Source organism: Protopterus annectens, chromosome 1.part1 (assembly GCF_019279795.1).
Source record: "Protopterus annectens isolate FY-2018-M chromosome 1.part1, PAN1.0, whole genome shotgun sequence".
NCBI lineage: Eukaryota > Metazoa > Chordata > Ceratodontiformes > Protopteridae > Protopterus > Protopterus annectens.
In genome coordinates this window covers 1,036,864,546-1,036,887,468 of record NC_056726.1, presented here as the reverse complement: position 1 = coordinate 1,036,887,468, position 22,923 = coordinate 1,036,864,546, and the positions used below count along the sequence as shown (strand labels likewise).

Below are 22,923 nucleotides of genomic sequence, written 5' to 3'. Positions count from 1 at the left end.
ACTCTCTGAGCAGGTCCATAATAGAGTCATGAGTAGGTGCTTAACAGAGAGATGCTTTTGGACATTGTCCACCAGCGGAGTAGTCCTCAGGTAGATCTTTTTGCCTCCCATCTAAACAGACAACTTCCTCTCTTGCACCAGAGAGCCCAAGTCCTCTGGCATGAAGGTAGACCTCCTGTCTTTCTCTTGGTAGGGGATGTTTCCTCTGTCTTCCCACCCCTTTCTCTTGCATGAGAATCCTGCTCAAAATAGAACAGAATTCCCCACAACCCCAAATCTTGTTAGTGACTCCCTTTTGGCCCAGACAGCATTGGTTCCCTCATTTTCAACATCTAGACAGGGGCAATCATCATAAGTTACTTCACAGGGTGGGCCTACTCACTCAAAACAAGGGGTCTCTCATACATCCTCACTTGTCCACGCTTCATCTGACACTCTGGATGAAAGGGTTTTGATCCCTTTTAAGCAACTTTTTTCTGAGGACGTGCTTGGGGGTTCTGCAGGAGGCAAGGAAACCCACTACCAGGAAATCTTATTTGTCCATATGGAAGAGACTTTGGTGCCTTGCTCATAACCAGGATCCACTTTCTGTGGATGTTCCTCTGGTTCTCATTTGTGTGAATTGCTCCATGCTCGGTTGGCATACTGTTAGTTAATGCTCACCTTTCAACTATTTCTGCTTGTCTGCTTTTGGCTCCTCCTTTGGCTTCTAGGTTTGAGGTCAAACAAATTCTTAAAGTTGTCCTTCATATTAGCCTGTTCCTCCTTCCGGGGATCTTAATTTTCTTCTTGAAAAATTGACTGAAACTCCTTTTGAGCTTGCAACTTCAGCTTCCTTGCAGTTTTGGAAGACTGTTCTTCTTTTGACTCTTACTTCAGCTCAAAGGGCATCTGAGCTGCAGGCCTTTACTTCTGTCCCTTGTTTTTAATTTTTCATAGGAACAGGATGTGTCTTCATACTAATCCTCCTTTTATGTCCAAGGCAGTATGCCAGTGAGAAGGTTCTTTACACCTTGTATTTGCAGCGACAACTCCGATATTATTTTGATAAGACTAAGGCCATTTGCAAGTCTGAGCAACTTTATTTCGTTACACCCTTGATCTCAAGGTTTGGCTGGTTCTAAGCAAACCATTTATGGATTTCTAAAACTATTTTACATTTGTTTACCAGGAGTGTCAGGCTGGGCTAGTAGCCCGTTTTCAGTGGAGGCCCAGGGAGAAAAGCCAAGTATTTAATATTACAATAGGACACCTGAGGTTAACATGTATTTCAGTCTAGTTATACACAGCAGGTATTGTATAGTAAACACAATTTCAATTAATACAATTATTTAAAATGTTTTAGGACAACATGAGGGAAGCAAATGGCATTTGAGGGGGTCAGATGACCATAGTAGAAGTTATAAGTTGTTTGTAAGTATTGAGAGTGGTCAATAATTGGATGTTAGGGTAACTTGATGTGAGTTGTTGAGATAAAGGCAGAAACAGTGAATGGTGGTGTGATTAGTTGAGAGATCTTGAGGAATATTGTGAAATAGAGAGTTGTAAAATGAAAAGAAAGCAGTGGGGTGTTGAGAGGAGTTGTAGAAAATTAGGAGTAGGAAGTGAAGAGTGAAGGCGGTGTGTGTGGAGTTTGGTAAGCCGGGGGAAGAGCAGGAACATATCAAGTTGCTTGTAAGATGTTCTTTGAGACATTTCTGGAAAGTGGAGGAGTTGTTTGTGAGAACTATTTGCTGGGGAATTGAGTTCCAAATTGTAGATATTTGCTTGAAGAACAGAGCATCCCCTTTGCTATCATTTGATCTAGTGACCTCAAGTAATTTGATGGCTCAACGAAGGGGTTTTCTCATTACATCTGAGTGACTCCTCCTAGATGCATCTGCAGTAACTCCTACTGATGCCTGTAGGCATCAAATATTGCTCGTTCATATTTGCATTACTAATTCCAAACCCATGCTATTTACAGGGTTTTGAAACATTTCATCTTAAAGCTTCCACAGTGGCAAACTCAACTGCATTAATATTTGACCTCTTTCTAATGCAGGTAAGTAGGTGTTAACTGTTGTGTTTGTGATACTAATTTATGAATCTATAATTTTCACATTTTTCTAAATATCTCAACAACCAAGTAACACAGACCGAGCTCCTTAGCGTCACAATAAAGCTCTCAGCTAAGTGGTTGCTGATGAGATATTGTAAATTTATAAAATATTGTAAACATAACCGTTACTGTGTTAACTGTGACTTATAAAATTTAGTTTAAGACGTAGAACCTAATACTACCACTATAAAAAAAAAAGGTTTATGCTGAAGAGTTTGCCATTTATACATCTCTATGGTTCCAGAGATATAAACATTTGTTTGAAATGTGAGGATATAGTTTGATTCCGTCAAAATGCTTAGGCTCCGTCCATTGGAAGTTACAGTGAAAACTTCCTGAGCTCCATTGGAGTGAATGAGTTAAAGTACGGTTGTACTAAGTTTTTTAGGTCAGGGCAGTTATCTGGTTTATTTCATTTAACATTTGTTCACCTGGAAAGTCTGACTTGGAACGAAGCCAGTTTTCAGCGGAGACCTGTGGAAAAATGCTCCAGATGTATGCTTTGTAAAGTAGGAGGAAACCAGAGTAAACCCACACAAGCACAGGGAGGACATACATGCACTGCACAGAAAGCACTCCAGCCAAGAATCGAACTTTAGAACCTCTTGCTGTGAGGCGACAATGCTACTGCTGCGCCATGGTTACATGGTGGTTGTTAGCTGATTGAGCGTTAACAGATTTGGAAGGTCACTCCAATTTATTTGTTGGAGAGCTGGGCAATGGTGGGATCTGTTTGTGTGGTTAGAGGCGAACCTGGCTATTTTATTGTAGCAGGTCTCTAGTTTATTAAGGTCAGTTTTTCTTAGATTTGTAAAAATTGGAGAGGTGTATAAGAGGGTGGGATAGAAGATGTGTTATGGCAATAGCCTGTCTGGAAGTATTGGTGAGGAATGGCTCGGTTCTGTACAGAGTCCCTAGTTTGATGTGTATTTTTTTGATTGTGTGGGCTATGTGTTTGCCATATTTACGCGTGTCATTGATAGTGACACCTAGCAGATTGGTGTGTTCCACAGGTTCAAGTTTGATGGTGTTGGAGGAGTACATAATGAAGGGGATTGGAAGCTGAGCTGCTTTGTTGTTTGAGAATAGCATTAATTTGGTATTATTTGGGTTAAGTGTGAGTTGATTGAGAGAGAGATATTGTTCTATGTCTGTAAATGCTTTTGGAGTTATTAGTAACAGTTTAGGAGTAGAGGTGGCTGCACAGATGAGAGATTAATCGTTGGCATATTGTATAATGGATGCTGATTGAGTTGCTGAACTGAGGTTGTTAGTAAAAATGGTAGAGTAATAGTCCAAGAATTGACCCTTGTGGTACACCTACTGATACTGGTAGTAGAGATGAGATTTCTTTTTTGCCACTTGACTTCTTGTTATTCAGACAAGTAGCTGTGGAACCATAGAATGGCTGTTTGGGAAAGGTTTAGGGAGGCAAGTTTAAGAAGTTGATGTGAAATTGTGTCAAAAGCTTTTGACATGTCTAGGAAGATAGATGATACAAATTGTCTTTTGTTTCTAAGCTGGTTAACTGTGTCAGTGAAACTAATGAGAGCAGTTGTGGTGCTGTGTTGTGGTCTAAACCCATGGTCATGGTGCTGTGTTGTGGTCTAAACCCATGGTCGTGGTGCTGTGTTGTGGTCTAACCCATGGTCGTGGTGCTGTGTTGTGGTCTAAACCCATGGTCGTGGTGCTGTGTTGTGGTCTAAACCCATGGTCGTGGTGCTGTGTTGTGGTCTAAACCCATGCTGAGTTGGAAAGGTTATTGTCTAGTAGATGGGAAATTAGTTGTGAACGTACACATTTCTCGAGGATTTTAGCCAGGGGTGGAAGTACTGCGATTGGCCTGTAATTAGATAGTTGTATGGAAGTGCCACCTTTCTAAAGGAGATTAATGTATGAGATTTTCCATAGTTTGGGGATATAATGTTATGAGATAGAATGGTTGATTATTCGGGAGACTGGGTGTGCAATAGCGTTCACTGCAAGTTCATAGGCTGCAAGAGAAATTGGTTTTAGTTTTTTAAGGAGTTTATGTAGCTGGTTTATATAGGTATGATGGTAAAACACTTGTGATGGGAAGTTAGAGATACATGGAACTGTTACTGGGGTGCTGCTGTCATCATTTAGCAGTGCTAGTACTAAACTTATGAAGTGCAGCTTGGATTGGGTGCTGATGGGCTCTTAAGTTGTTAGTGGGTTGATGAGGTAGCGGTAGTACCTCTTTTGGGTTTCATAATTTGTGTTATGGCACTCTGGAATTTCTGGGGTTATTTTGATGTTTTTGTTGTATTGTGAAATAGTAGTTTTTTTAATTCTTACTTGTTTTTGACTGAGTTTCTTAACTGTTGATTATAAAATAGGGATGTTTGCTTTTTGTTAGTTTGGTAGTGTGATCATGCTCTGCTCTTTGTTTCATGAGTAGTTTGGTTTCTTTTGTTACCATAGAGTTGGTTTTGCTTTTGTACACATTTTCAAAGGCAAACCAAGTTGTTGAGGATATCCAGGAATTTATTGTTAAAACACTGGAGAGCTTCATCTAATTGAAGATGATTGGTTAGGGACCAGTCACATTTTTTTAGAAGGGTGTTAATATCAGTATAATTTTTTTTTGTTACGTACAAGCTTGGATAGGATATTTTTGGAGGGGAATACTTTGTGGCTAAGAAAATAGGTGGGCATATGGTCACAGAGTATCAGGGAGGCAGCCGTTATGGTGACAGAGGGAAGGTCTGCTTGTTAGTGTCCAATTTTGGATAGATTTCCTGTTGCTATGTTTATCTGTTCCAGTAGGGGAACGGAATTTTTTTTGTTAATCTCTTCATGGGAAAAGCCTTGCTGCTTATGTAAAGGCTCATTCTACTAGGGCTGTGGATTCCTCTGGTGCTTTTTTCAAAGGATTGGATGCGAGTTCCATCCTTGAGGCTGCTGCTGTGACTTTTTATCAGTAACTTCACTAAACATTACAATTTGGAGGTGGTTTCCAGGAACTAAACATTACCAGTTGGAGGTGATTCCCAGGGCTAGAGCTGGATTGCCAGGGCTATCCTGCATGGGTTCCTTCAGGGCCTTGCTGGCCCTTCCTCCTCCAGGTTTCCTCTCAAGCTTTTGTAATCTCAGTTTGGTAAAGTATACTGTGATACTGATATGGAAGGATATAATGCAGTTGTGTAAAATCTTACTGTAACAGTCGATATCCTTCCCTTCACTGTTGCATTATTCGTTCGCTCCCTCCTTCCTCCCTTTTTTTTTTTGTAGTCCTTTTTCGTTTTTCTTTCTGGATGCATATGTTCCACCTTTTATAGGTTCATAGGTTCATAGGTTCATACTAGGCTATCTGCCCAAGGGCATTTATAAGCCTAGCCCATAGTTATGTGGCTTTCGCCACCCCTTTAGTTTGAATAAAAACTATGCCTATCATTTTTCTGTGCCTCTGTCAAGCAGTGACACTGAAGTAATCCCTGGGGTATATCTGCGATCTCCCATCCATTGGTCAAGATTCCTCTTGAACAAGGCCAGCGAGGTGCTCTGCCTCACATGTACCGGGATTTTGTTCCACAGCATAGGGAGTCTCTGGGTGATGAATCTGTCCCTCCAGCACGTTCTATTTATAACCGTGTCAAGGTTTAAGTCTCCGCCCTTGTGGTTCTGAGGGATCTAGATTTTTGAGGTGAAGCATATTCATCAAATCTGGGTTTGACATGGCCTTATATGTCAGGCACAGGTCACCTCTGAGCAAGCGGTATGAGACTGAATAAAGCTGGAGTTCTTTCAGTTGGGCAGCATAAGACATATTTTTGAGACCCTTTATCCTTTTGGTGAGGAACTTTTGGGGCCTTTCAAGCTGCATCAGGTGTCTGGTCAGATACATTCGAACGGGCATTGTACTCAATCATAGGTCTAATGAGTGATGAGTACAGGGGACGATGACCTCCCTTGATCTAGATGTGAATCCCTTCATGATCAGGTGGGCGATATAGAAGGTTTTCCTAACTACTTTAGCAACATGAGTGTCAAGCGAAGACTACTGTCAACTTGGGTCCCCAGATCCCTGATGACTTTTCTGTGCTCAGTGGATTGTCACCTATATGGTAGCTAGGGTAACCTTGTTTTTCCCGAAGGGTATGACTATGCATTTTTGGCGTTTAACTTCAGGCCATGGCTCTGGCACCAGTTTTCCGTTTCTGTGAGGCCCTTCTGGAGGATATCTGTGTCAGATGTGTTTTCGACTATGGCCCAGTTTGCAGTCATCTGCAAACTTTGTCAGCCATAACCCTCCTGTGTTTGCTTGTACTTCAGAAAAGTAGATGCCGAACAAGAGTGGACCCAGGACTGAGCCCTGTGGGACACCACTTGTGACAGGCTTTGAGTCTGACATGGCTCCAGCAACTCTGACCCTGTGGGTTCTGTCGCTTAGCCAGTTTGCAACCCATCTTGTGATGTATGGGTTTACATTCAAGCTGATGAGTTTTTCGATGATACCTGAGTGGGGTATTGTGTGAAGGCCTTTGCCAGGTCGAGGTAGGCTGTATGGACTGCCTTTCCCTCATCAATGGCCTTGGTGACTGTCTCGAAAAAGTCAACCAAGTTTAAGAGGCAGGATCTGCCTTTGACAAAGCCAAACTGGGTTGGATCCAAAGTCTGCAAGTTCCCTATGTCTTTATTTATGAGTTCCATTATGATCCTCTCCATGGCTTTGCAGATAAGGCTTGTCAAGCTAATGGGGCGGTAATTTCCAGGGTCTGTGGAGGCACCGCCCTTATGAAGTGGGACCACAGTCGCCGTCGCCACTCCTTGGGTACGTATCCTGAGGTGAGGCTAAGATTAAACAGCTGTCCTAACTGTGGGTTTAATTCCTCGTTGAGTTCATGAAGCACACAGCCGGGGACACCATCCGGTCCCATGGATGCTGTGTTTTGCCTTAGTGAGGGCAGTTCTCACCTGGGCGTTGGAGATGTTTGGGGGCTACAATCCTCTGGAATAGATATCTCTCCTTTTAGGGGAGGGAGAAGTTTGCACTGAACCTGTCAGCCAGTATGTTAGCAATGTGTGTAGGTTCAGTAATTTTCACATCATTTTGAACTAATTCTGAGCATATCTGGGAGTTTCCTCCTAGGTTTCTAACATAGCTAAAGAAGGCCTTATGATTGTCTTTAGAGTCCTTGGCGATTTTTCTCTCAAAATTTGCCTTGGATGATTTTATGAGAGCTCTTAGTTTTTACTTATAATGATCAAAGGTGTCTTACCTTTCAAGGATTTTGCTCTATCTTGTAGTAGCTTCCTCCTTTTGTTGTAGAGCTTGTTTATGGCTGGGGTCCACCAGACTGGACGCTTGCCTTTGGTACAGAGAGTCTTAGTTTTGTTTGGGATTGCCTGATCCATGCAGTCCTGTAGGTGCTGGTAGAAGGCATTTGTAAGTGATTCAGCGGTTTGAGTAATGTTTACCACTGGCTCAGGGGCCTTAAAGGAGACCACACTAGTTTTTAGAAGTGTGAAATCGGCTTTTGAGAAGTTTTTCACTGTGGTCTTTTTGTTTCAGGTGGGGCGGGATGAGGACCTCCAGCGAGATTAGTTTATGATCTGATCTCACCAGTGAGGGGTATACTTCGGTGTTGAACATTTTGATCCCATGTTCGTGATGATGAGATCAAGTATGTTTTCACCTCTTGTGGGGATGGTGACTAGTTGTTCCATGGCATTTGAGTTTATGAACTCCAGGAATCTTTGGGTTAGAGTGTTCGGGCATGAGTAGTGTTCCCAGTCTATATTAGGGTAGTTGAAGTCACCTAGTATGATGGTGTTTGGAGATACATTTATCCCTCCAATGTTTTCAGGAAGGCCATGTGAGGTTCCTGAGTTTGAGAGGGTGGCCTGTAACATGCTACAAATTGCAGAGCAGTCTTGCCTATGGTTAATTGCACCTGGATGGTCTCCGATGCATCGTGCGTTGCCACCAACCTTGAGGTGTGGGTGTCCTTTATGAATATGGACACCCCCCCCTTTCTTGGTGTTGTCCGGATTTTGGGGCGGGCATGATATGAGGTGAAACCTGTTAGTGCTGGGGTGCTCTCAGGAGCCTTGAACCAGGTTTCTGTCACAGCACAGACATCGATGTTCTCCATATTGAGAAGGGCCTCGAGTGCGTGCATCTTGAGATTGAGACTTCTGGAATTGAGCAGCATTACCCTTAGTTTTTTTCCTTTTTGGTGTTCTAGGGTGGTAGGTTTAGAATTTGAGCCTTGCCTAAAAAAGGCACTATGGGGGTGGCAAGAGCCTTTGCCAATATCCGGAAGCCCAGGGGTGACAGGTGCAAGCAGTCCCTTGCGAAGCAGTGTGGCTTGTCCAGCATGTCATCCCAGGCAGACAGACATTGGATCCCCTTTGAATGACACCAGAATTTAAGCCAATTATTAAAGCTGATAATCTTATCACTGTATTGTGGCATCATTCTAGGTGAAGGTAGGATACTGCTCAAGGTCAGGGTCATACCTGCCTGGGCTACATAATCAGAGAGCTCCTCGACGTCCCTTTTCATGCAGTCCAAGGAGGTATGTCTCAGGTCGTTGACACCAGCGTGGACAGTGACTGAGTCGTACTTGTACCTGCTGTTGAGAGACCTGAGTGCTTGCGTTATGTGGCGGATTCTAGCGCCCGACAGGCAGCTTACTGTGACCTTCTCCTTACTCAGTCTGGTGAGCGGGACGTCAGTGTGTCTGACTATGGAATCACCAATGACAAGTGTGTCTGGCATTTTGTTTGGCCTTAACGGCTGTGACTGTTTGACACTCTGACTGTGTGGTCTATGTGTTGCATGTGTTGGGTCGTGAGGTGGTGGTAGTTTGGGTGTCTGCTTTGGTGGCCTCTGCTGTTTTGGTAAATTTTTGACCAGAGCCTCCGAGTATGTCTTTGTGTGAGTATGTGTATGATTTGAAGTTGTGATGGTACCATGTGTGACTGGTGTTCTTCCTGGGGCCATTCATTTCTGAGGTGTGTGTGTCTCATCTTTATACCAAACGGCGTGAATGAGGAGCTTGTGTGTGATGTGCAATGTCCTTAAGAAAACTTAGGCTTTGGTATACTGGCCAGATGTTGGGCTACCCCTGGCAGGGGATCCCTTTAGTAAAGAATACTGCAACAGTGAAAGAAAGCACAGCAAAAACAAGTTCCCAGCAGGGAAAGAAAACTTGGAAAATGAAAAAAAGTCCTAACAACGATCTGGAACACACTGGCTTTATTGACAACACAACGTTCCTTTGACTAAGCACTTTCACCAGTAATTGACTTCATCAGAGTCCAAGAAAACCTCTAAATACAACAAAATAAATAGAAAAAAACTTCAAACAATTAGTTAATTGATCAACCAATCATCGGCCCTAGAATGACATAGGGTAACCCGCCCATAAAAAAGTGCCTAGTGCAAATCATTTCATCTAGTACAGGTAAAAAACACCATTTAACAATACATATAGTGCTTGACTAAATTTAAACATTTCTGTGAAGTACCGCAAACAACTAATTGATTAAAAAGTTTAAAAATTATTTTTAAAAAATATTTTTAAGTAAACATATGGTAAACACTCTAGACTTATTGTTGGTTAAAAACATAAGGAAATACATATAAACAACCATAGCAGCAAACAATGCCATTAAACTTGCTCAATCTGAAAAACTGCTAACTTTTGCCTTTGGAATTCAAACGCAACAAGATACATACAACCTGTTTTTTTGTTTTGCGTGACTAGATAACATTGGTCCCTTTCAAACTTAGTGGTAAAAGTAGGGTCTGCAAAACATTTGCTAATTCAAGCACATCTAGGCTAGCTAGCATCAGTTTTGATGAACATGGATCAAGTGTACATGTTGCCAGTCACACATACTTGAGGTCACAATAGTAAATTCTTTATAAATAGGAATATCAAACACCAACCAGAAAGCAGTTGACATAGGGTGGCATTAAAGGGAGTGTCAAAGATGCAGCTTTCAGCGGAATGCTTTTTTTTTTGTTGTTTTCATCGCTAATATGTAGTTTGAGTGATAAAAGTAGGAGCTGTGCCACTGAATTTTCACTTTTCTGCTTCATTTTTCTGCAGATTCACTGCTTTTGCTTCTGGAGTCTCCTGCTGCCACAATGTGATGTCATCATGCACACCCCTTCCCCACCCTTGTTTTTTTTTAAACTATAATCCTGCTTGACCTTTCCTAGGGTTGTTTACATTCCCTAGGAAAAACAAATGGCACAACACTTCTTTGGTTCCTTTCTAGTCAACCTGCAATTTGCGGAATAGAACACCGTTGCTTGTGGTAATGTCAAAGTAGCTTATTTACTTATTCACTAATGCACTGTCATTGTAGAATATAAAAGGAAGAGCTCTGGCTGCATTAAAACCATGTCTTTTAAATGTTAAAAGAATAATACTTAAATGCAACAGTATGTTGGCAGCAGTAAGTACCTTAGCAGCAGTATCGGTACTATATGCTCTGCTGAGTACTGATCTCATCATTTGTACCTGTCAAATTCTATGTTCAATAATCTGGGACAAAGTGGGGGCGAAATTCAGAGAATCGGCAATAATTTTAAGCACTCATTTTTAGTGAAACATTAATAAAACGCCATTTTTCATTATAGTACATTTTCTGAACAAGAAATACAAATATATAACATTATTTACTAACTGTAATCCTCAGTTATTTACCAGGAAATCAAAAATGTTACTATGGGCAGGATGTTAAGACTAAGTTAGGAATGGTTGAGAAGGAAAAGTATTCCCGATATTTCAACAAGAAGCTACTGAAATGGTAAATCTTGTTTGTTCCACCTAAAGAAAGCGTTGCTAACTGCCTATCTGTAATGAGGTTCAGGTTACAAGCTTGTAAAAGAAAATATTAGAATGAAGCATGTTTCAGAAAATGTAACTCTGCTAGTATCGGAGACATTTCAGCCAGACAGTTTGCAACTACTACCCTGTTTCTCTTGGAGCATTTCTTCAGTTGATACTAGAAGGGAATTGGCTGAATGGCACTGCCGAAACCCAATGTCACTGACTGCATTTTGGATTTTGGAATCACTATCACCCAGTGCCTCCTAATGCTAGCTTGCCTGGGACATCAGCTGCTTGGCTCTCAATTTGCTTAACTCCAAGGTTGGATAAGAAATCATCAGGTGTAGTTAGGCATATACTTTAAATATTAGTAACTGAGAAGTTGACAGAAAATGGAATATGAATTCAGAAGCAAAATAATTTTATGACCAAGCATTGGAATTAAATGTAATCACCCCTTTTGTCTGTTTTTTTCCAGGTCCACTTATTGCTACACCAGCTGTAATGGTGCGGCAGTGCAGTGTCGGCTTCATAAGCAAGTCCCCACACTGCATTTGAGATCATGGCTGAAGAGCTAATGTACTTATTGTTTTAACTGTAGCAAACTGCTCTTTGCATTAATAGCAAGCAGCTTGCTGCAGTTTTAGATGAGACTTTTATTTTTACTTAACTTGGATAAAGGTGTGCTTGGAAACCTAGCTACAACTGTGGGCAAATCCACAAAATCAGGGGGCGTTTTTAAATATTAGTGTTAATTCCTTTAAAATGTAAATGGAATAACAGGTTTTGCATATCCATGCAGTCTGGTACGGCGGACTGAATGTGATCATCAGTACTTTATTAGAAAATTACAGATTTAACGGACAAGGCAATAGCTTATTACCAATATCCATACTATAATATCTGTACCGATCACTTCCTTCATAACTCTCAACCCCTTCACTCAGCAATCATGGGCAAAGTGATGGTTTAAGGACCCAACATCAGGAACAGTTTTAAATATTGCTTTAATTCTCTTAAAGTTAATAGAATAATGGGCTTTCCATTAGTGTGCATTTTATGAAGTACAAACTCTAATGTATTGACTGTAATCCCTTACCGATTTACCAGTAACTCAGAATTTAGCAAGTGGCTGGGAAAAATATGAGGCAAAATCAGGCACAGGTGAGACGTACGTTCTTTCAAATGTAAATTTTACTAAGGATAGGGCAAAAATGCTCAGCATAGCCCTCAACTAAATGGAGACAAACGCAGAAATAATTAGAGCCACTTTTTAAAATGTTAGTACTGTTGACTTCAGATGTTAACAGAATGAGATAATATGAATTAATATACATTTTCTAAAGTAAACTAAGTCTTACATAATGCTAATTATTGTCATTAAGTACAACTCACCACCATGTCTCAGTCACAGCAAATTAGTTACATTGGAGAGGTATGTTTATTACATTCTTTCCCAAACAATGCCTTGTTTTACCTCCACTGAATCACATGTTGGTTGACTGAACATCACCTATAAGGTAGTTGTGGTTGAGCTCAAATTTACTGTATTACAAAGTTGATACTTAGCAAGGGATCAAAATGTTTACCTTAAAGCTTGTTTCTTTTCCCTTGCTAAGTATAATTACTTTTATTGTAAAGCCATTAGTTCCCAAAAAACTTTAAGCCTGAGGCATTACATTTTGTGTCTTGATTGTTTGTAAAATGCTAATGTTAAGTTGTCAAACTCGCCTTCATTCTTGCTGGATGGGTTCGGAGCTAATCCTTGGCTCCGACTCTGCACTTGCTAAGCTCGAGAGCTAATTTTACCAGCTCGAGGCAACCCTATATCCCATGATGCAAGGCGTGACTACCTCAGATCTTGTTTGCCGCTTCGCGAAGAGGTCTATTTTTTACCAGCTCAGGTAAAGCTTTTTGAATTATTCAGATTCAGACAGAGTTTTTGTCCCCTTTTTTTCTAGTTAGCTTATAGTATTGGCGTTAGATTTTAGAAAGCCCTTTACCCTATATTTCCCATTTACTTTCCACATTAGGATATATTTCCTCCCCTCAGGCCTTAAGCCTCCCTCCCAGTTAATTTCTGTCAGGGAGAGTGTCTGTGTTCTAGTTTTTTCTGTGTAAATAATTGTGTGACTGTTGTGTGTCTGTGTGTTTCTGGACATACTATGTCTAAGGAAGTGAAGGTCTCAGGCTTCAAGAAAATGTCTCTGACAGACGGTCACACTTCTTGTGTGTACTGCCTGGGGCCTTTACACCTGCAGGACTCCTGTGCTATTTGTCACTCCTTTAGCCAGAGAGTCCTGCAGGAACGTAGAAACAAGCTCATTCTACGTGGCTTGTTGAAGCCAGAGGGTTCTCCGACCAAGACTGGGTCAGTCAAACCCTCTAAGCCACCTAAAGCCCAAGCTGTGGTGCTCAAGCCTTTGGCAGTGGCTCAGACTCCTTCGGAGTCGAGATCGGCTCCGGCCGGAGCCGATCTTTCCACAATGGAGGTAGTGGTATCGGCTCCGTCTGGCTCCGATACACAGGTACCTATGACTGTCGGCTCCGGCTGGAGCTGACGCATCTTTAACCAGCATTGGAGCCGATAAGACTTCGGCTCCATCTGGAACCGAAGGGTCCTCGGCTCCGATGGCTCCGTCCAAGAAGAGATCTCGGTCCCCTTCCCTGGAGTCGATTCGTTCGGCTCCGGGATCTCCTCTACTTTCGGAGCGGAGCCATCTGAGCCGATCTTCAAGATCTTCCAGGCTATCAGACCACGACTTAGAGAGGGTGGTAAGTAGACTGTTGAAGTCACAGGCACTAGCCCAAATGCTTCATAGCCCTTCTCAACAGATGTCTGCTATTTCTCATCCCCCTGAAATTCCTCCTCCGACTCTCCTTCAGAGTTCGGAGCCGGAGCTTCTCTGAACGGTGACCGTAGGTGCGCCGGAGTCAATGCTTCCCCTTTTTAGCTCCGTCGTCTTCGACTCCAATCTCCTCCATGAGACCTTCCTTGGAGGGATCCGGACGCTGGGTCTCCCTTGTCGGCTCCGAGGGGGTGAGTGGCATCGGACCCTTGTCCGACCCCGCTCTCCCTCTTGGAGCTTCGGCATTGGTGAGCTCGGCACCGACATCGGCCTCGGAGCCTTCTCTCTCGGTGGGACCGAGGATTCCTGTTTCTTCGGAGCGGGAGTCCTCTGCCCTCCCTGGGAGGGGAGCCTTCAAGGTGATGAGGAGTGTTCTAGCCCCGGAGCTAAGTCAACGGTCTATTCCATTAGCTCCTCCCTCTTCGGTGCCTGTTGATGTCTCTTGCCATTCTCTTGCTCCCAGACCCAGAGATCCATCGCCCCAGGTTTCCCCATTGGGAAGAACTTCCTCTTCCGAGGTTTCTCCTGATCCTGCTGGAGAACCCCCGCGTAAGAGGACGTGTAAGAGGAAGCACACAGACTCCCCTGAGTCTACCACATCAGATACAGACTTAGATGAGTCGGAGGGTTCCCCACGGTCCCCCTCTGAGGATGTCTCCTTTTCAGACATCCTAGAAATCCTTAAGCAGAGGGGGAACTGGCCTTCCATTGACCCCTCCAAGGATGAGTCTGTATACCTGGAGGCTTTTGGATCTCGACCCTCTACCTCCTGGGTGTGTCCGCCTTTCGACCCGCTCATGCAAGTGGTGGCTCGAAAGGCATGGGCGGCCCCGGATTCTGTGGAACCAGTTCCCAGGAGGCCCTCTAAATTCATTACGGCCCCTTCAGACAAACAGTTTCTTACCAAGGGTGTCCCTGTTGATGCCATGGTGGTGGCGGCGGCCACCAAGAAGGAACTTGCTGATCCTTCTGTACCTGTCCATCCTCCTAACAAGGACTCTAGGACCATGGATAGGTATGGTAAGCGGATGTTTTCTTCAGTGACCTTTGCTATGCGTTCGCTGAACTATCTCTGTCACTTTACCAGGCTTCCGAGAGACATTCTCAAGGAACTAGGTGAGGTGGTTCAGGATCCGTCAGCTGCTGGGGCTCAAGAAAAGATTGCCTCACAGCTAGGAATCCTAAATTCTATAGCTAACTCCTCCATGCGGCTCATTTATTATGCAGCCGATGGAGCAAGTAGGGCCGCAGGCACAGGAGTGGCACTTAGGCGTCAGGCCTGGATGCGGCTTTGTAATTTTGCAGATCCCTTTAAGGCGTCCTTCACAAATACTCCCTTCGATGGTTCAGCTTTGTTCGGGCCTCAGGTGAAGGACACATTGACCAGGTGTGAGCAAGACGACAAGACTCTTTCTGCCGTAGGAGTCCATTTCTCCACCCCTTCAAGACCCTACCCAAAAGGTCAGAAGGGAGGGAAAATGTGGTTTCGTAAATCTCAGGGAGTCACGCCGGACACACGTGGTCAATTTACCCCCAGAGGCAGAGAGGGTAATAACAATAGACGCCGCCCTAGGGGCAGAGGGGGTCCGCAGAATCAGGGTAGCAGGGAGCCTCTCCCTGACAAACCCTTCCAGCATCCCTTAGGTGTTGCCCGACTGTCCACCCTTGGAGGCAGTCGGGGGAAGATTGTCGCTGTACCCAATAGCCTGGCGTTCCCTATCTCAAGACAAATGGGTACAGTCGATCATATCCGAGGGCTACAGTATCCCGTTCGAGAGATATCCCGTTCCTCATCAATCCCTTCCAGACGTTTCACCCGGTCTAAGGGAATTGGCAAAGCTGGAGGTATCAAAGCTCCTAGTAAAAAGAGCCGTCCAACTAGTTCCAGCAGACCAAGTCTGATCCGGCATCTACTCAAGATTCTTTTTGGTCCCCAAAAGGACGGGAGATTGGAGACCAATTTTAGACCTCAGCAAACTAAACAAGTTTGTCAAGAAGGCAAGATTCCGGATGGTCACGCTTCAGTCCATTCTACCCTTTTTGGGCAAGGACAGCTGGATGTGCTCAATAGACCTTCAGGATGCGTACCATCACATAAAGATTCACAGGCGCTCCAGAAGGTTCCTCCGCTTTCGGCTGGGACCAGTCATTTTCAATTCAGAGCCCTGCCCTTTGGACTCACGACAGCCCCCAGTGTGTTTACCAAATGCATGGCAGTGGTCACGGCTCATCTGTGACGTCAAGGATTCCAGGTGTTTCCATACCTAGATGACTGGCTCCTCTCTGCCACCACCAGGCATTAACTTCTCAAGGCCAGAGACTACACTCTTCACATATGCAACCAATTGGGGATTTCTGTAAACTTTGAAAAATCTTCGCTGTCGCCTTGCCAATCTGTTACCTTTATAGGCGCAGAATTAGACACTGTCAATATGTCAGCGAGGCTCACAAATCAAAGAATTCTGGACATCCAAAAGTACGTTCGAATCATATTACTCAACAAGAAGATCAAGGCCAGGTTTGTCCTGAAAGTTCTAGGTCTTATGGCTGCGGCCATTGTTCTACTGCCGTTAGCCCGCTTCCACATGCGTCTTCTGCAGTGGATGTTGTTCACCCAGTGGTCTTTCCAGCAACTCCCCATGCGACACGAGATACTTGTGACACAGTCGTGCAAGAGTCACCTAACCTGGTGGATGTCTTCCCCTCAACTACAATCAAGGCCGACCGTTTGTTCCCCCACCCCCGGTTGCCACAGTCACTTTGGATGCCTCTCTGATTGGGTGGGGGGGCATTGTCAGGGCAGGATGGTCCATGGGACTTGGCAACCCATAGAATACCATCTGCACATAAATGTCCTAGAGATGAGAGCAGTGCTTTTAATGTTGCAAGCCCTCAACGACTTTCTTCCTTTGGGGACTATTGCAGTTCAGACGGACAACATGTCCGTAGTCTGGTATATCAACAAGCAGGGCGGGACCAGGTCCTACCCACTGTGTCAAGAAACTCTCAGACTTTGGCAATGGGCAGTCTCCTCTCATCGGTTTCTGATAGCAACGCACATCCCCGGGAAATCCAGCCTCTTAGCGGACAGGTTGAGCAGAGCTATTCTCATGCCACACGAGTGGTCTCTCAAACAATCGGTAGTGGACCAGATTTTTCAGAAGTGGGGTGTCCCTTGCTGCGACCTTTTTGCTACACCCCAAAACAGCAAATGCCTAGACTACTTCACTCTCGTTCCTCTACCAGGCCAACCCCCGAGAGACGCTCTAACCCAGGATTGGCCCCGGGGACTTCTTTATGCCTTTCCTCCATACCCATTGATTCCTCAAGTAATTCAGAAAGCTACCGTATTGAGAGCCAAGCTGATTCTCATTGTCCCTTAATGGCCTCGACAAATTTGGTTTCCGTCCCTGCATCGTCATCTCCTGGTGCAACCTTGGCATCTGGACCCAGTTCCAGATCTTCTGATCCACCATTCGGGTCGACTGCACCGGTCCATTCCTTCCCTCAACCTCACTGCTTGGTTGCTCCACTTCCTTCCTTAGCCAGGCTTCCTATGATCTCTGATTCTGTTCGAGAGATCATAGTAGCTTCTCTGAAGTCCTCTACCAGAAGGATTTATGCTAGTAAATGGCAACGCTTTTCCTTCTGGGCAAAGTCTAGAGACTTGGATCCCTTTACTGCTCCAGTTCATTCAGTCTTGGAATTCTTAGCTGAGATTTTTCAATCGGGTTCTTCTCCATCTACAGTTAAGATTCAATTGGCAGCTATCTCAAATTTTCATGTGGGCTTAGTGGATCAAAATATTATATCCCACAAGCTTTGCAAAGCCTTTCTGAGAGGGATATTTCTCCTGAAGCCTCCTGTCAAAGATCCCCCTCCTCAATGGGATTTGAATTTAATACTTGCATCCTTGATACTATCCCCCTTTGAACCGGCTGCTTCATGCTCATTAAAACTTCTTACATGGAAGACAATTTTTCTGGTGGCTGTTACTTCAGCCAGAAGGGTGTCTGAACTACAGGCTCTCTGTGTCCGTTCCCCATACTTGGTTTTCCACAAAGATAGGGTATCATTAAGAACTAATCCATCTTTTTTGCCCAAGATTGCTTCCCAGAGGAATATCAACCAATCTATTGATTTGCCAGTTTTTTTCCCTAATTATTCTAGTAAGGCTGAGCAAAAACTTCACTGTTTGGATGTCCATCGTCAGCTCGGGTATTACTTGGACAGAACTAAACAATTCAGGAAGTCTGATCAACTGTTTATTTCTTACTCAGAAAACAGGAAAGGTCTTCCGGTCTCCAAAGTTACCCTATCCAGATGGCTGTCTTCTATCATTTCTTATGTTTATTCTCTTAGGGGCAAACAACTGCCCTCGAAACCAAAGGCACATTCTACCAGGAGCCTAGCCACTTCCACAGCATTTCAGGATAGGCTACCTATTGACGCCATTTGTGCGGCAGCCACTTGGGCCACACCTCACACCTTTGTTGCTCATTACAAATTGGACTTGGCCTCCAGGGACAGGGCTAAGTTTGAGTCCACAGTTCTCAAGAGTCTGTTCCATTGAGCCACCCAGGATAGAGGTGCTAGGGACGCGGTCCCATCCAGCAAGAATGAAGGCGAGTTTGACAACTTAACATTTAGAAGTTATGTACCTACCATAACGTTCCATGTTAGTTGTCTTCTCTCGCCTTCTTTCTTGCGTCCCTCCCTCCTTCCCCCTAGCCTGGACAGACCTTGAAGTTGTACTCTTTCTTTTGGCCATGGTTCATTCTTCCCATGCACTCCCAGTAGGAAGTGTCACTACTGTGAGTGGTTACTGGCATTGTTTCCTCTATGGTTTAGTTTGTCTTCTTCCCTTGTGAAGAAGTGTGTATGGCAGGGTTTTTATTGTAGCTACCAAACGAGATCTGAGGTAGTCACGCCTTGCATCATGGGGATATAGGGTTGCCTCGAGCTGGTAAAATTAGCTCTCGAGCTTAGCAAGTGCCGAGTCGGAGCCGAGGATCGGCTTTGAACCCATCCAGCAAGAAAGAAGGCGAGAGAAGACAACTAACATGGAACGTTATGGTAGGTACATAACTTCTTAATGTCATTGGAGTAGTATGTTTTTTTTTCAGTGTTTTGTAAAGCTCAGGGGTATGTTATTGTTGCTATGTTTCTAAAGTGGGAATCTGAGTTTCTGGATAGCAGCATGTTTATGGATTTTTGAATGTTGTCTCTCTAAATATTTGCCTGTAAGCAATGTACTTTTTTGACAGCCCTTTCCTTTACTTATTCATTTATTTACTTGGTTTGAATTTGTTTTTGATTAACAATACAGTTTAAAATGCATTTCACCATTGTTCTCCGCAGTAAAGCAAAATGGTTATATTTTGCAGTGATGAGAAGCACAGCTTTTATTATTCATTTGCATTTGTTTAGAGGGAAAATCTGACTGGGTGAAAAAAATGTCAGTGAAGGTCTAGGGAGAAAAATTCTATGAAATAAAACGGCACTAAATGAGCTTGAAATACAACTGTTTGTTGTATTTCATCTCCAGCTTGTCTTCCTCTATGTATGCAAGAACTCGAAAGTTCAAAGTAGTTCAATATTTAGTATTTCCTTTTGGATATCATCCTTCATTTAATTTGTTGATATTATGGTTCCACCGTGTGGGTTTCTCTCTATGGTTTGCTTTGTGAGTGTTCTTACAGGGTAAAGCTGCATCTTTGTGCTAGTATAATGAGGAGGTGTACATTTCCACATATTCATTGAAGTTATCTGGGTTTGGTAGAGATTTTGAAGCTTGCCAGTGTATCACTTAAGAGTAGGTAGTTTGATTTAGGGCAGTTCTAAAGGCACCTTTGATGCAGGCTTTATAGTCAGACCTAACAAGTGACAACGATATGCATGGGATGGTGCAAGATTCCTCAATATTAGTAAGGACAAGATCTATGATGATGCTCCCTCTAGTGGGTACTTTTAATTGCCCTAGGGCATTTGTATTGACAAATTCCAGGGATCTCTGTGGCTGTGCACTAGTGGTGGTGTAGTTTTCCCAGTCTGTATGGCAAATAAGTAAGGGAAGTTTTTTATTTTATTTTTTTTTTGGGGGGGGTGGGGGTACAACAGAAATGAAAAACTGAAATGGAGAAAGGGACAGGCTTTGCTTGGCTGTGCAAGGATCAGAGAAGGACAATAGAAATTGCGCAAGTACCAGATGAATTGAACCATATGCTTCATTTCAGTCTTCAGAACAGAAAAGAAGGTGAGGGGCCATGCTTGCTTGGGGCTAGGGCAGAGTGGCAGAGCCATAAACAAACATGGTGGACGGAGAAGAGGTGGAGTGAGAGGTGACTGCCATATCGAAAAAGGCTTATGGCCAAGGTGTGCTCTCCCAGGTCCCCGGTGCTCATGAATTTTGACAGTATACTGCTTTATACTATAGGCTACTTGGCCATTGGACGTCTGAGGAGGAGAAAACGGCAAGAGCTGAATCGTAACATGGGGGGGGGTGAGAAAAGCTATGGAGCAAACAGGCCTGGCAGGGAAAGTCATGACAAGAATCTTAGTGAAAAGCTTGCTGATTTCCCAGACACTAGTGTCCAAGGGACAGCATGGATTCATGGTTAGAAGGAGCGGTCATCCACAGTTACACATTATCCATTTCGTGAGTCTGAGTATGCCATCAGACGTGATCCACTTCACCTTAACCATGGCTTTTGATTCAGCTCTAAGGTATGGAGGTGGGGGATTGTGTGAGACCAAAGATGCAGAACTAGTTTGCTGCATGGCTTATTGCTAGGATGCAGAGCTTTTTGTCAGGTAGGGGAATGTCAGGAATGAAAAAGTGATTTAGTGAAGAGAGACTGAAGCTATCCCTGGGAACTTCATGTTTTTTTCTTCACATATATTTGAGGACAGGATTTTAATCCTTACTGATGAGTCAAGTGATGGGTGTAATTGGGGGATTGGCAAATTTGGAAACACTAATTGGGCAGATAGGCAATAGTTGAGGGTTCCCATGCTCAAGGTTGCATTAGGGATATGTGAGAGGATGGGGTCACATCATCTGAAGCAGTTACTCCCTAGCTCTGCGGAAGTACTGTTTTTTTTAGGGTAGTTGCGCACTCACAAAATGGACATCCAAAATGGTTGGTAGATGAAGCATCCAAGGGAGAAATTGAAGAGGATGCATGATGGGTGACTAAAGCATTAAGGGAAGTATTAGGTGGGGGGAACAAATATTGAGAACACTTGAGGGTCAGACTGGATAGGCTTGCCTTCTGCCATCCTGCAAATATACTGTCTGTATTGATTAAGTAACTGTATATAAATATAACAAATCAAATATGAAAAAGATTTATACTACATGTTCATTTTTAAAACTAGCATAATCTGTAAGAATGTGTAGTAAACATTCAGTTTGTAAACATTTAAGTATTGCTTACAAAAAGCTGATGGGTGCTTTATTTTTAAAGGTTATTTTTCTTCAAGGATTGTGAATGGAACAAGTCCTTCTGCTGGGAATGTTGAAATATCCTATGACGGTACTTGGAGCGCCATATCAACAGAAGGATGGGATATAAATGATGCAAATGTTTTATGTCGATCACAATTCCATGGGTTTGCTTTGGATACTGTTACTGACTCCAGCTTTGGTGCCGTTTCTGGTCCCATGTGGTTTAAAAATATCCAGTGTTCGGGAACAGAGTATAATCTGAACAGATGCAGTGGTGAATTCTTACCGAACAACACTGTTGTTTCTTCAGCTCCAGCTGGAGTGATTTGTTCTTCAGGTAATTTCTTGACTATTGTAAATAAACAAATATTTTAACAACGAAAATGGAAATACCATGTTAAAGTTTGTGAGCAGTGGTATTTTATTTGTATTCGTCCATTTTCCCATTTCACTGTATGTAAATGCATTTATTAATACAGCCTTCCATGCACTCCTGTTTGTTCGTTATTCTTTTTATGTTTGATGAATAAAATAGGTCTGTTTTATTTCATAGTTTCCTAGGCTCAAATGGTTGTCTGAGCTTATCACCCCGCTGACCCTACTCCTCAACTGTCCAGATTTTCACAGAATGGCCACATTTTTGCCTCAAATTTTTGGTCTGTTCCTCATAAAACTTGTGTTTTTCTTACAGATTACTGAGGATTGAAGTCACTAAATAATGACATATATTTGAGTATCCGGCTTCATATCCTTCAGAAAATGCATGCCAACACAAATCTGTTATTCTGGCAACTTTCTACGTGTATAAGAGCTCTATTTAAAGTCTGTCCCTGATTTTGTTTCTTCCCACCATAATTTCAGGCTTTGTCTAGATTTCTCGTTCTAGGAGGTTGACTGGTATGCCACTGATTTTCCAAGAAGCTTGATTGTTGTAACCCCATATTGATATTTTCTACTTACTGTTATGGTTTAAAGTGTAATTTTATGGGACATTAATGGCTGACTATGGCAGCTCAGTGAATTGCATTATAGCCTTACCTCAAGAAGTCCTCCATTTCAGTTCTTGGCTGAGATGCCTTCTCTATGGAGTCATATACCCAGGCTTTGCCTGGAATAGTCTATTGTGATCAGTGCACTTGCCCAATAAACAAACCAAGTAAATAAATCACTTGTCCTTGCTGTATTCCTTTGGGCCTTCTCTGAATATTAATTTCCTTTCACATGGCAAAGGTATGTGGTGTTTGGACTTGTGACACTAAATTGTCTGTAAATGTTCCTTTGTTGCCTTTTTGATACAGAAGAAAGGCCTGGCACTTGGTTCCCTACTTGTAGAGTAAAACTGTTATGGATGGCCACTGCTTGTTCACTGGGTGAATATAAGAGTCAGCTAGGACTCCACAGCATTTGTTACACGGAATGACTGAATTGCCCTGATTATAACAGAAAGTTTATTTTACAGTCTTGGATAGTGATGTATAATGTCTTTTTTTAAACACCTTTATTGAATTATCACTTGTGACATAGGCAACTTTGCAGTTATGCAAAGTTAATCAAACAGTATTAACAAATTCTCATTAAAAAAATTATACTTCACATGTACTGCTGTATATCGTTTAACCTAAGCAGCATTACATAAATTATTCAATACCTGCCCCCTTTTAAACAAGAAATATCTATATTAAACCATCACTTACAACATAAACAGTC

The 22,923-nt window shown here is 43.0% G+C and overlaps 1 protein-coding gene across 1 annotated transcript in view; it reads left to right on the top strand.

Moving 5' to 3' along the window:
• Positions 1-22,923, top strand: part of LOC122808805 (deleted in malignant brain tumors 1 protein-like) — a 568,450-nt gene that overhangs the window by 439,703 nt on the left and 105,824 nt on the right. Inside the window, exon 8 of the mRNA XM_044079867.1 lies at positions 21,236-21,553. Coding sequence (XP_043935802.1) covers positions 21,236-21,553 — 318 coding nt within the window. The remainder of the gene's footprint in view (positions 1-21,235; positions 21,554-22,923) is intronic.